General features: G+C 40.9%; 1 protein-coding gene across 2 annotated transcripts in view; it reads right to left on the bottom strand.

Moving 5' to 3' along the window:
* Positions 1-13,966, bottom strand: part of PLPP1 (phospholipid phosphatase 1) — a gene marked incomplete at its 5' end in the record, with an annotated part of 66,916 nt that overhangs the window by 35,325 nt on the left and 17,625 nt on the right. Inside the window, one exon of one of the 2 annotated variants that reach the window (XM_080362828.1) lies at positions 1,502-1,653. The exons of the other annotated variant lie outside the window; for it this stretch is intronic. Within the exon in view, the coding sequence (XP_080218954.1) occupies positions 1,502-1,653 (152 nt within the window). The remainder of the gene's footprint in view (positions 1-1,501; positions 1,654-13,966) is intronic. 2 annotated transcript variants of the gene reach the window in all.

Genomic DNA, 13,966 nt, shown 5'->3' with positions numbered 1-13,966 from the left:
TTTAAAATTACTATATTCACTAAAGCCTTTTCTGACTTGGGAATTCCCTGAGCTGCAAACAGCTGGTAGCAAAGTACTGAGGGCAAAACATCAATCTTTGCCTATTCTGTTCTCTTCTTCCTCACTCGTATGTTTTAACCCCTGCTAGAAATGAGGTAACAAGCTAGATGGACTTAAGTCGTGACCAAATACTGCTGCTCTTGGGCAATATTGACTACTAGTGGTAGTTAGAAGGTTAAAAAAACCCACCAAAACAGTCCTATCTTAAAAGGCAGGATCTAAATTTTAGCATAAACCACTTGAAAGTTAATAGAATGGACAAAACCAAAGTTCCACATGCTCCAGAATTATTACTGTAAATTTTGGAAGCAGTTTTTTTCCAAGAAGACTCAGTAAATCACAGTTCTGACTCCCAGCCCCACATTTCTACTGTTGGGAAAAAAAAAAGCCATCCAAGACCAAACATAAGCTACAAGTGGATCTTTATGTTGGAACCTAGATATAAATCTATGCAGTCCTTACACAAGAAAGAGTTATACTGCAATAATATCCCTCTTGATTTTAACCCATTAACCAAGAGAAACAGCTGGCCAATACTGAGGCTTACATTTAGCTGCTCCTTTCCTAGTTTTGATTCCCAGAATATACTTGGATAAATATTTATACACCCAAAAATCTTATTTGGCATATAAGAGTTTAAGCTCTGCTCAAAACATAGCTCTGATGAACTTGGATGTCATCCAACACAGAGCCATGAGAGGAGTCTGAAGCTTTTTAGCACATCTGGACAGGGACTTTGTTGGAACTAGAGCGCAGCCCTGTGAGACTTAGGACACAAAATAGTCTACTGATGAGGAGGTCCAGCTCCCTCTCCGCTCCTGCCTCAGCACTTACATGTATTCTTCCAGGACCCGTTTCACTCAGCCTGCCTCAAAGAAAGCTGCTGTTTTCTGCCAGGTTAAGGAATTTCACTAGCTTACCCTGCTTCGGACAAGCCACTAGAGGTAGCAAGGGACAGGGCAATACTGAGACCTCACCTTTTGTCCATAGTAAGCTATTAAGTTAGCTCAGCTGATGGCATGTAATTAAATCTTAAAGGATACCGAGTCACTATATGCTTGACCCAGTTCAGCTGAGCAAGGAGCTGTGGTCAAAGAGGGAGATGAAAGTAGTAGCTCCCAAAACAGAATAGCTTGAGACAGTAATTTAAAATATGTTAATGTTATTCTTAATTGATACGGTAAGAGAAGAAGTTTTTATCTCTCAGACTACAAAATATGTTCTATAATTCTAGTTGTTTGACCTCAATTAAATAAAACCTTTTAATTATTCTTGTCAAAACACCATTTCTACCCCTTTAGCACCTGGTCTAAATAGATTATTTAAAAGTTGGGAAATCTTACAGAATATAGTTTTATAAGACTGCATTAACAGCTTGCCCCTCCTCCCTCTTCCCCAGTCCCCATCGAAATCAAATGCAATGAAGAAAAGTTTAACTTACAACAATTATACTGAAAGGAATAATTATTCCTGCTAACAACTTATAAGAAATGGTGTCCTCTTTGTATGGATACCGGATGGATTCATCACTACAGAAAACTCCTCTCTGGAAGGGGATACGTCTTGAATTGAGAATTGCAAAAGGCAAGCCAGCTAGCAAAAAGGAATAAAAAATACATTACAAAAGCAACACAAACTGTGGTGATGATTATACCCCGACATGTCCAAAGAGAAGTGCATGAAGAGGAACAGGCATGCAGCGAGTTAGAGGGCGATGCGCTTCCTTTGGCCAGTGACCACCGCCTTGTCTGTGCAGCTCCCAGGAAGGACTGCTGAATGATGGAGAGCAGGGCAGGATTCCTCTCGCCTCTGCATTTGTGGCATACTGAGTCTGGAAGCATGCCGAAACCATGACTGAGTAAACAGTTCAGTGACAATCACTGAGCTGCTCAGTCTGGAGCTACTGCCACAGTTACCACTATTATCAACTAGTCCAGTGAGCAAGAGTTGCCCCTTTATACCTTCTCTGGACAGCTTTGGACATCAGAAAAGCATAAACTGCATTTCATGAAAGCAGAAAAGGGGTGCTTCTCAGGGAGTGCAAGTGCAGAGCGAGTTTTCAGGAACAGATAAAGAAAAAAGGAAAAGTTAAACATGCATGCAGTCCCATTGCTTCCACACGCACCAGAACAATGTGGTCACTGCACAAACCCTACCACCTCAGGACATGGATATTAATTTCCCTCTCTTCCACAAAAGAGGAAGCCTCCTAAACACAACAGAACACAAGACTAAGGTGCACAATGCTTTGTGCTGTGTCATCTCAAGAGATCTGCAATGCTAACCAAAACTAGTCATTTGAACAGCAAAGCTTTAAAAAGCTTTAAACCTTTAACTTAGGGATGTACAGCCCAGTGACATTAAAGTGCTTTAAAGCACTCAAAATCCAACAGTATTGCACATAAAATGCATACCAATTTAGAGTCAGACAAGAAAAATCATCTGATGGGAGCCACTCCTTATCTACCAGTAGGAGATCAAAAGGATAAGAAACAGCCTCCCCCCTTCCTTTCCTCCTCTCCTGCCAGAGAAGGATGCTACTGTAATCTCAGTTCTCTCCTCAGGACCCCTCTGTCAAGGCATAGCCTGCCTCTTCCTTTCCATAGACACACAAGCTACCCCCAAATAAATGTCTATGAACAGAAGTAAACATGGGAAGAACAGAAGGGACAACAGGAAAAGAAATAAAGAACAAAAAAAGATACCAACCAAGCAATACAAGAACTGTTAGGAAAGACAAGAAACACACTAAGTTACACAGTCAGGATTTACAAACAGAAAAAAAAAGAGATATGGGATCCTTTTCACCATCTTCCCCTTGAACCTCCTCCTCCAACCTAAGCCTGACTCCTGGATCCATTACAAAGGAGACATACTGTGGTTTCACCAAGCATGTTATGGATTTTGTTCTTCACACCATTAAGTGACTGCTTAACAAAATATGCTTCTGTTTGAAAACAGACACAGAAGAACAAATAACAACTCTAATGGTTCATAAAGTGAAAATTCCCTTGAAGTGACCTCTCACAAAGGACACAGCTTTGTTCCAGTTTTCATAGTGCCCATGTATTCCAGCTAAGCCTGTTGCAAAGAACCACATCTCCCATACTGTTACAGTTATAAAAATCAATAAATAGCATGCAAAAATCTCCCTGCTAAACATGGCAGAAGAAACACTGTCAGTGTGAAGAGGGGTTGTTTCCAGTCCCATGCCAGCAGGACTACCAGTGACCTAGCTCTGGAAGCTGTCCAAGCACACCAACAAAGCAGAAGGACAGCAGGACAGGCTAAAAGCCTCATCAAAACACTGAACCATTCAGACACCAGTCAGCAGAGCCCAGGAGCTGGAATCTTCAGTGAAGTGGAAAAACACAGCCTTTCCTCCCAGGAAAAAGAAAATCCCTCTTCCTTTTCTCCTAATAGTAAGAATAGCAGGGTTTATGAAAAACCCTGCAGCCCAGCCCTCATTTCCACTCTCCCTTTGTGTTGTGACAGCATGTCACAATCTATCACCAGTTGTTTACTATTTAACTAATTGTGCAAGGGACAAGGCAGAAGCAGCATGCAGTCATGGTGAAGGAAGGTGGCTTGTCAACACAATAGCATGGTGTGTTTCCAACACCATTTATTCTATGAAACACATATGGAATGAAAACTTAGTATGTGTGCAGAGCAAAAGACAAACACCAAGATTCGAGCCTGTATATTTGAGAAAAGTATGAGGCATAGTTTCTTCATTATTTACAGGTTTGCTTTTCTAGAGTAGTTAGTTTTGGTCATCACGGTAAAGAAGTTTCTCACAAAATAAAGTTCAGCCTAGAAAACCTTATCACAACCTCAGCACACTGCCACAAATACTAACAATGCTACTTAGGTGGCGTCACTGACATCACATCACCAGCTCTGCATCATCTTTTTCAAAGATCTGCTCAATGAATATGGCATCATGGTGGCTTACTCCTCATTTCCTCCCATCCATACCAGAACATTGCAGCTTCTCCAGGTGGGAGAGAAAGTTTTCAGAGTGCTGGGGTTATTCAGGTGTTGGCAGGGGTAGCATGGTGGCTTTTTTTTAATGTAGTTACCTGCTGCTAAATCAGAAACTGAAAGCAATGTTATATAGATAATGGGAACGAAGTCTCTCACACAGTGATGAAATGTGCTTTTCCATTAAAAAAAAAAAACTGCTTGAAATGTGTGCTCACCCTTTGGCAATATTGAAATTATGATGGAATTAATCCATAATTGCTTGTGGCACCTCCCTGTACCAAGATCATGCAAACAAAATACTGAACAGCTCAAAGTTTGATTTTGTTTTGCTTTTTAAGCAACTAAGAACCAGCCAAAGTTAGTATCTTCTCTTTCCACCTCTTTCACACTATTGCAAATCAAACCCACTTTGCTAATTAAGAACAAAAACCTCAGTAACAGCTTCCAGAAGTCATAACTAGCAAAACTTAGGTACGAAAGCATGAGTCTTAGAAGTTCTAGGTATCTACCTGGTTTGAAGTAACAACTAGTTGGAAGAGCTATGCCTTGAGATACAATACTGCTAAAAAAAGCTTATATCTTAAACTTCATGAAGTGTTTCTTCAGTTACCTCCAACTGTATAACAGATTTTAAAAGTAATTCTATCAGTCATTTCTTGTCTTATTGCTGCTCTTCGCACATTTCTGTGCTGAAAGGGGACCTGCTCTACAGAAGCTTGAGATAGAAGTTTGAATTTCTAAAAATCCAGATTACAGTAAAATTGATCAGATTGACACTGTTAAACTGAAAAAGTCACAGAATTACAACATTTGTGATTTACTTTTGCTCAGTCCAAGGCAGTTATTAAGCCTGAAAAAAACATGCCAGGACTGGCTTTTCATATCTTTTTGGTCAAAGTACTCTCCAATGTTAATACCAACTCCCTTAGAACATGCTCCATGCAGCAGGTTTAATTTAATTCTTTCAAGCACCCGCAGATTGGCTTCACAATTAGATGGCGGGAGAGGGGAGAAAAGGCGAAGTCAAATGAGATGGGCAGCTGCTCTACTGTTTCTGGCAAGTTAGGCCATTAAATTTCTCACCATACTTAGGGGGATTTTACTGATTCATTTAAAATGGAATAAAGTTTGGTGGGGGGGATTTTAGCTTTGTTTTTTAAAAACAAACAATTTCTAAAATAAAATCCAAGTGATTTCAAATCTATAGCTTTAGTACTTTCTGCAGTACAAGTCTCTCTGCCGCAAAGACAATGCAGAGATATGGAAAAATACAGTTTGGCTTTTTCATTAGTACAAGCAGGACAAACAGGCAGAGGAACTGGCATAGCCATGATGGAAGCAGCAAAGCCTACAACAGCAGGGTTTTCCTTATATTTGTGATAGACACGTTACTTTCTCACCCTGAAAGATACCATAATGTCAAAAGACAGCAGTAAGTTTTTGCATCACAGCAGCAATTTCTTAAGTATGAAACCTCCTGGCAGAGGAGTACTGGATAGGAACAAAACCAACAAATTACATTTGCCTTTATAATGGTACAACTATCATTAGTGTCAAGGTCTCTAACTTCCTGGATACTACTAAAGAAAAAAATTTAATAGCAGTAGGGGGTGGAATACTTCCTTGCTAGAGGATTTACCCACATAAAAGTATGAAGTAGTTTCTCAAGGAAAAGTAGCAAAGATTCACCAGCAAATCACTGGGAAAAGAAACCCTGTTCATCTGCCAAAGTCACGTGGTACCATAGTAAGTTAAAGCAAAGTCTCTGCTTTCTCTACAAATATCTATTTTCCCCCTAATAAGCTACAATTCCTATGGGCAGCATTTGGCACACTGAAAAGGAGAAGTAGTAAAAATTAGAAGAAATTAGGGAGTTTTTAAATAATCCTTTTAAGTAAGGAGTGGAAATGACAGAGGGTCATTAAAGGCCCTCTATGGAATACTTCCCCTATGACAATACCAAAAAGCATCCCTGATGTATCCTTCCTCTTCACAGCCAATTGTAACACAGTAGAGACAGTGGAGAACTTGCCCAAAGGGAAGATGACAACAGGTATGTTTGTCAGGAATTATAAGGTTGGGAAGAGGTTACCAGCAGGCTAATCTCAAGGACAAAGCCAATGAGCTAGTGTTATGCAGTGCACATGCCAGCATCACTAATTAATAACTACTGTACGTACTGCTGACAAAGCTGGTAATTCTTTGATACGGTAGATGATCACGGTCAGCCAGTTCTCCCTGCAAAACAACTATTAAAGACTGAAGCAAGAGAAGATATGGAAATGCCTGCAGTAATGACTTCCAAGTCATGCACTTGCAGAAGTTGAACTCCCATGAGCTGGGACCTTGTCTGTTCAAAATATGAGGGGAAAATAATGTCTGCTTCCTATGGTGACCTAGTGTGACCATTAGTCAAGTCTTTCCAAAGGCTTTGACACTTTTAGCCACCTGACAATAATTTCTTCTGAAACAGCATCCAATTAGAATTTGCAAACCATGTTTGGTTATAATTCATCTGTCTTAAATGCAGATGGAGAAGAACTGCTCAGGCACATTCCTGATTATCTCAAGAACTAGATATGGGGGTTTGCACAGTTTAGCAGAATATAACAGCTGCAAATCAGCTAATTGCATAAGCAGTGGATATCAGAAAAGATCAATACTGATCCAACAACAAGAATTAAGCAGCCACAAATACAGTTGGCATTGAAGATATTCACAGTGAGGGAGATATACAGGCCTCCGAAAAAGCCTTTCAGTCAGAATACAAGAGGTAGAAACACAAGTAACTCAACTGATAAGAATAAATATTTTAAGCAACAGTACACTTGTCCAGTAGTCTGACTCACACAGTAAAATCGATTAGATTTCCTCACAAGCTGAAGTGATTTCTGACTGATTATGTTGGGTTTTTTCCCATAAATATCCAGTAAAACACAGGTCTATTTCTTTCCAAGTTTCTAATCTTGATTAAGTTTCTTCACTGTTACAGGGCATGCAGTTCTCTCCACAGAACTGAAATCTGATCATCACCACTCTGGTTGAAGAGAACAACACATTATACACCACCCTCACGTTAACCGTCCTGAAGGACATGACATTACATACACCCATGCTGTATTTCACTAGCCATGCTACTGTAATCTTCTGCATTTACTGGAGAGCCATACTTTGTACCTTCCTCCCCTTTTAAAGCCAGGGAGCACTTACTCATACTGTCCACTTCTCACATTTTGATGAACTATTTATACATTTAAGGATTCTTCATCTTATGCCTACTTAGTTTAAGGTTTTGGTGGAATAATCATTTGAATGTACAGATCTAAGTAATGAGAAGTTTTTAAAATCCTGTCCTCAGCCTGAGTACTCCATCCTCCTGGTATATTAAAGGGATTAGGAAGAGAATATGTGATCGACACCAGGAAACAGTGGATATGTTCCAGGCAAAACAGTAAACACCTGTGCTTAAGAGGTGGGTAGCAACAGTCTTTTTCCACAGCTCAGAAACAAATTTAAATTATTTCACTGTCTCTTCTCCCAGCATTTCAAGAAAAGCCACCACCAGTTTTGTGCTGTTATCTAATGCCAATTTCATTAGTGTTGTTTCAAACCAGAAGTGACACCTAGACTTCTTTTTAAAAAGAAGCAGCACTAGTATTTTGAAGTTCTAAGTCTCCTTACACCAGAAATTAAGATTGAAAACACAAGTTAACATCTTCCCTGAATATGCTATAGAGATTTCACTACTAATTGCACCAGCAAAACCACTCACAGTATTAATTTGTACAACACTAGAAATCCTGCCTGGAAAACGACGCATTTTGTGAAAGCTTGGTTAAAACTATTACTCCATGTAACTGCTCACATTCTGTGGGGCTTTGTTATGGTATCATACAGCTCTCTGCAGATCAAGTTAGGCCTTGGCTTCTCCCCAGTACCAGAACACCACTCTTTCCCACTTCTTTAAAGGAGCTTCAAAGTTCAGGACGGCATCTAGCAAGAAATATGCTTATACCATCACTCCACAGTTCACCAAGATGAACTGCTACATTTTGTCATTCAGCTTTCTCCAGAAAAATATGGGCTAATACCATCTCTCTGCATGGGCATCTTACTGCTCAAGGCAGAACAGAAAGAGGTACAATGGGGTGAGCCAGAGGAAGGGAAACAGAAGAGGCAGCACAAAAAGGAACTCTCCTGCTCTTTCCCTGTTGCTCACTTCTGGTTTCTGGAACAGTCCCTGCCTTTTTTCGCCATTCGCTTGTGTCTCTGCTCCAAGTCCTGGATAACATTAGTAACCAGGTATGAGACTTGAGACGAGGCTGAAATCTATGCGAAAGACTGCTTCTTTCACTTAAACAACAAGACTTAATATTTAATGTTGCAACTACCTCTCCCTACATTTCCCTCTACTCCATTTTACTCTTTCTTATACTCTATTAAATAATACCTTCAAAAACAACTCCAAGTCACTGCGACCACTTGGCCTTCTCACAGTTAGAGCCAAGCTTCACTTAGCATTTTACAAGTCCTTGTGCAGAGCTCCTTCCCTTGCCAGGCTGCCAACTGTTTTAGTCAGTTTCATGCACTGTGTTCATTCTTCACTGTTTTAACAAATGCACCTGAAGGACTGACAAAAGTACAGTATCAAGGCCACAGACTTAACGAGCAAGCCACTGCAATCTAGTTGTTTTCAGTGAACTGCATCTGCTCAGTGTGATTTGTACAACTACCAAATTGGAAGCGGTGCTCTGCAGATCTTGCCTCTCCTGACTTCAAACCAAGCCCACCAAGAACACCTGCACCACGGACCTAGCCGCAGTGGGGCTGAAGCTGGATGCAGCAACCACCATTTCACAGCGTGTCCCCAGCAGTGCTGATCTCACCCAGGAATTACTCATCAATTCAAGCAAAGTGCATCACCCTGCACATTAACCCATTACATAGTAAATAACAACCTATAGTTAATGTTGGCCTTAAACAGAGGTTGAACAAATCAGCAGTTTACTTGTCAGAATAAGCTTGGCTTCGGAGATGACACTCATCTGTAGTAGTACCAGAAGAACAGTTAGTATCAAGTAGAACTCAGATCAAGATTGTAAAATTCAACAGCACGGCCCAAAAATGTTTCCAGTATCATGAATACACCAAAAACCCATGGAGATAAAACTTAACCCTTGTTTTCAAAAAGTTAACCAGGTAACAGAAAAACTCTTGTTCAGACCATCATAAAATTAACACTAGTAACCAGAAACCTGAAAGTTAAAGGATGCAAAAGTCCACTACAGTGTCAAACAGCAAGTTTAATTTCAATTAGTTGCAAAACTACCAACAGTGGGCAATGAAAGCTTTGCCACTGCTGCAAAAAATGAAGTGCGTATCTACCAATCTAAGTCTTCAATAGGCTTTGTGACAGTCCCCTGCTTTTTCCAGTTTTCACCACAGCAGCAGCTACAATTGTCCCTCGAGAAACATAGAAACTCACCCAGTAAGTGCTTCTGCTGTTAATCAAATAGGTGCTTTCAATAAGAGTTTCTCTGCAAAATATATCCCTTTCACAAGCACAGCATAAAAGAAGGTAAGCTTCTTTTACCAGAAATCAACAGATGGCATTCGAAGTATGATTGCACTAATCTGTGGGAAGACAAATTTAACAGTCATAACATCGACACACATGGTAAAACGAGATACTTCTGGAAACATTAGAGACTGGCCTAAGACGCTGGCACAGGAGCAAAGCTATTTAGGTTCCTTTTGGGAAGGCACCATACCATGATGACATTAAGTTTGGTTCAGCAAAAGCTAAAGACTGTTTTGGTTTTGTTTTTTGAAGTAGAAGACAACATGACCTGACCACCTAGATATCTTTTGGATGTGTTCAAGGAGGAGAATTTAAATCCTACAAAGCCCATAACATTCATTTATCTCAAAGAAGTCACAAAGAGCAAAGCTCATCCCAGAAAAGTGACTTTTAAAAAGTCCATTTACTACTCAACACTTCCCTTGTCAGAAAGATCAGCATTTGTTCTACTGGTTTTAGTGACAACAATCCATAGATTAGAATTAGAGAATCATAGAACCATTTCAGTTGGAAGAGACCCCCAGGATCTAGTCCGACCATAACCTAACTCTAGAACTAAACCATGTCCCTAAGAACCTCGTCTAAATGCCTTTTAAACATCTCCAGGGATGGTGACCCCATCACTTCCCTGGGCAGCCTGTTCCAATGCCTGACAACCCTTTCTGTGAAGAATTTTTTTACTAATACACAATCTAAACCCGCCCTGGCACAACTTGGGGCCATTTCCTCTTGTCCTATCACTTGCTACTTGAGAGAAGAGACCAACACCCTCCATGCTACAACCTCCTTTCAGGTAGTTGTAGACAGTGATAAGTTCTCCCCTCAGCCTCCTTTTCTCCAGGCTAAACAGCCCCAGTTCCCTCAGCTGCTCCTCATGGGTCTGGTGCTCCAGACCCCTCACCAGCCTCGTCACCTCCTCTGCACCCTCTCCAGCACCTCAATGTCTTTCTCACTATGAGGGGCCCAAAACTGAACACAGGAATCAAGGTGGGGCCTCACCAGTGCCGAGCACAGTGGCACAATCAATTCACTAGTCCTGCTGGCCACACTATTCCTGATACAAGCCAGGATGCTGTTGGCCTTCTTGGCCACCTGGGCACCCTGCTGGCTCATGTTCAGCCACTGTCAATCAACACCCCTAGATCCCTCTCTGCCAGGTAGCTTTCCAGCCACTCTTCCAAGCCTGTAGCCCTGCCTGTGGTTGTTGGGAACCAAGTGCAGAACTCAGAACTTAGCCTTGTTGGACCTCATACAATTGGCCTCGGCCCAATGACTCAATGAGTCCAGATCCCTCTGTATGGGCTTCTTACTGTCCCACAGATCAACACTCCCACCCAACTTGGTGTCATCTGCAAACTTACTGAGGGTTCGCTCAATTCCCTCATCCAGATCATTGATAAAGAGATTAAACAGAACTGGCCCCAGTACTGAGCCCTGGGGAACACCACTTATGGTCGGCCGCCAACTGGATTTGGCTCTGTTCACCACAACTCTTGGGGTCCGGACATCCAGCCAGTTCTTTATCCATCGCAGAGCACACCCATCCAGGTCATGAGCTGCAGCTTCTCCAGGAGAATGCTGTGGGAGATGGTGTCAAAGGCTTTCCTGAAGTCTAAGTACACAACAGCCACTGCCTTTCACTCATCTACTAGGTGGGTCACCTTGTCATAGGAAATCAGGTTGATCAAACAGTACCTGCCTTTCATAAAACTGTGCTGACTGGGCCTTATCACATGGTTTTCTTTTATGTGCCATGTGATATCACTCAGTATGATCTGAGCTGAGTTGTGGCAAACTACTTTGTTTCCCAGAAACTCAGTGTGCCACTTGGGCCAAGTTACATGAACTGGACTCCTGTTCAATCACAGATCAATCCACCATATAGAAACTTACCAGTGGGTTGTTCCCCTTCAGCTACTGAACAGAGTAGCCAGACAAAGCTTCAGCAGGGAACCATGGAAACCCTGCTCAGAACCTGCAAAGGGAGCAGGTGAAAACCAGCAACAACTCAGTTGCTCCATTCTGCTCCCTTGGTGAAAAGGATGCTTCAGAGAGGCCTCCTTTGCTCTGTGCCTCTCCTTCCCTAGTCACACCTACCCTTAGATCTAAGAGATGCTGTTTGAGTGCCACTGACTGCAGCAAGTGTAAGAAGCAAGATGACTGAAGAAAGAAAAATGATTTGGATGTGAAGACACCAGAGAAGACCAACTTGACAGGACATATGCAAACAAGTATGGTTGGACTATGCTGCAAGAGAAAGACACTGACATTATTTTGTCATTTATACTTCAAAGAGCTGATATCATACAGACAGCTACACAGCAAAAATGCCAGAGCAAGTACATCTTCTGAAGAGATTCCTTTCAAAATATTACTAGAGTTGCAATATATAGACACCATGCCCTAATGAGAATTACTTTCTAGACATCTCTAAAAAGACTTGGGAATGCAGAAGTATCAGAAAGATCTTCTGGGGATCCTGAAATGTCTATCATCATGGATGTATGAAGTTCCAGACACCAGCCTAGACATCTAAAGAGATTAATTTTTCAAGAGGACTAGTGAGGTTTGTTTGACCCCAAGTCTCCAAATGTTCTAATAAAAAAATTGCACTTCCCATCCAGACACAGAAGACAACTTGGAAAAATGAGAAGTATTGTATGATGAAGTGGCACTTGGAAGAGAATAAACATGAGCTTCTTTCCCAGACATTTTACTTCCTGATAAAATGTGGTAATGGGAGCAGAAAAGGTTCAAAGCTATAAACGGTACTGTGAATTTGAAGCGCATTTTTTTAATACATTTTTCCTCTTTTTTTTTTTTTTTAAGAAGATCCCTGAGAGTTTTTAGCACCCTTCACATACATCTTGTAAGCTTCATACAATACTTTGAAGAAATCAATACGCACAAAGACATTTTAACAATGTAATTACTCATCACTGCAGGTTGTGTTTCTTTCCTTTGGAGTTGTTTTATACTCCACTATGGGCGTGAACCAAACAAGACCCTTTATTATTATACAGAAAGATGTTCAGGCCACTTCCTAACACACTCTGGAGACAAGCAAGCTGTTAGTGCAGCAAAGGGCACACGCATTATGTTTTGAGCATTTCTGCTTAGATTTCACGAGGCTTTAGGAACTAAGGACTACATATCAACAATAAGTGTACATTTTTTAATGCTAAGGGGAGGGGCTATGACCACTGTACTACTCAATTAACCATTCTTTTTTTTCACATTGCAGATATGATTCTTTTTGCTTCCCTTAGTTTCTCACCACAAGTTCTTTTTATTTTGTGAGGTGATAAAGCTGAGGTCTAAGTCCAACTAAGGAAGAAGTATCCTATTTAAGGTCATCTGTGATGAGAGAAGTGTGCATGAAAGTGCATCTATCAACCTTTATTTGTATTAACCCCCAAATTTTATAATCAATTATTTCACTGAGAAGCCTGTTCCTTTCAAAATGGCCTCATGTCAGGATAACACTTCTGACTAGCTGTGGGATAGTTAGTGTCACTGTCCAATAAGAGTTCACAAGCCAGCTGTGTCCCTGCTGAGGATATTGACTCTGGAACATACTACTTCCAAAAACTTAGTCTGCCTTGGAAAAAGTCTCAAGCCTCCAATGAGTCAGTCCAAAACAAAAAAAAGAAAACAACAGTCTGAATGTCACAATCTCCTGTCTCCAGACTGATCAGCTTTCTCCATCCATTTTGAGTAAAGGTAAGCTGGAGCTAGAAGGCATTCAACTGGAACTCACTTTTAACTCAGCAAGTTGTAAAACCCAGATTGATCCTCCCTAGCTCTACAGGCCTAAGTTTTCAGTAGTCAAAAATGATTTTTCACCTCTTGCATGAGGCTAAAGAACTAACTGCCTAAACCTAAAAGGGATACTAAGAAAACCAGTTAGGTTAACATGCGAACTACACAGAGCAGCAACATACACACTACACAGTGACTACACTTTCTTACTAGATTCTAGAAAACCTGTGTTGCTTTAAGGTGTGTAAAATGTTCAGACTGCAGAAAACTGACCTGGATTGCCTGTACAGTTGTTAGAGAATTAGAAGTGCTTTAAAATTTTTTTGTAAACCCCTCTAAGCATGGACATCACAGGTGATTGTTACAATTATGTACTCCAATCCCCTGCACAAAGACAGGCAACAAAAATTCACAGTGTGAATCCTACCAGAGTATCATAGAAGAAAAATACCAGACGAGACTGGAATCACTGGCAAGTCTAATCCTAAATTACAATTTTAGATACTGTGGCAGTTAAAGTTACAATAGCTGTCCATACCACTCCTTAGATTTTTACACATTTAAGTACACTGA

Source organism: Nesoenas mayeri, assembly GCF_963082525.1.
Source record: "Nesoenas mayeri genome assembly, chromosome: Z".
NCBI classification, from domain to species: domain Eukaryota; kingdom Metazoa; phylum Chordata; class Aves; order Columbiformes; family Columbidae; genus Nesoenas; species Nesoenas mayeri.
Note: the sequence above shows the minus strand (reverse complement) of the source record. Positions and strands in the feature narration are given on the sequence as shown.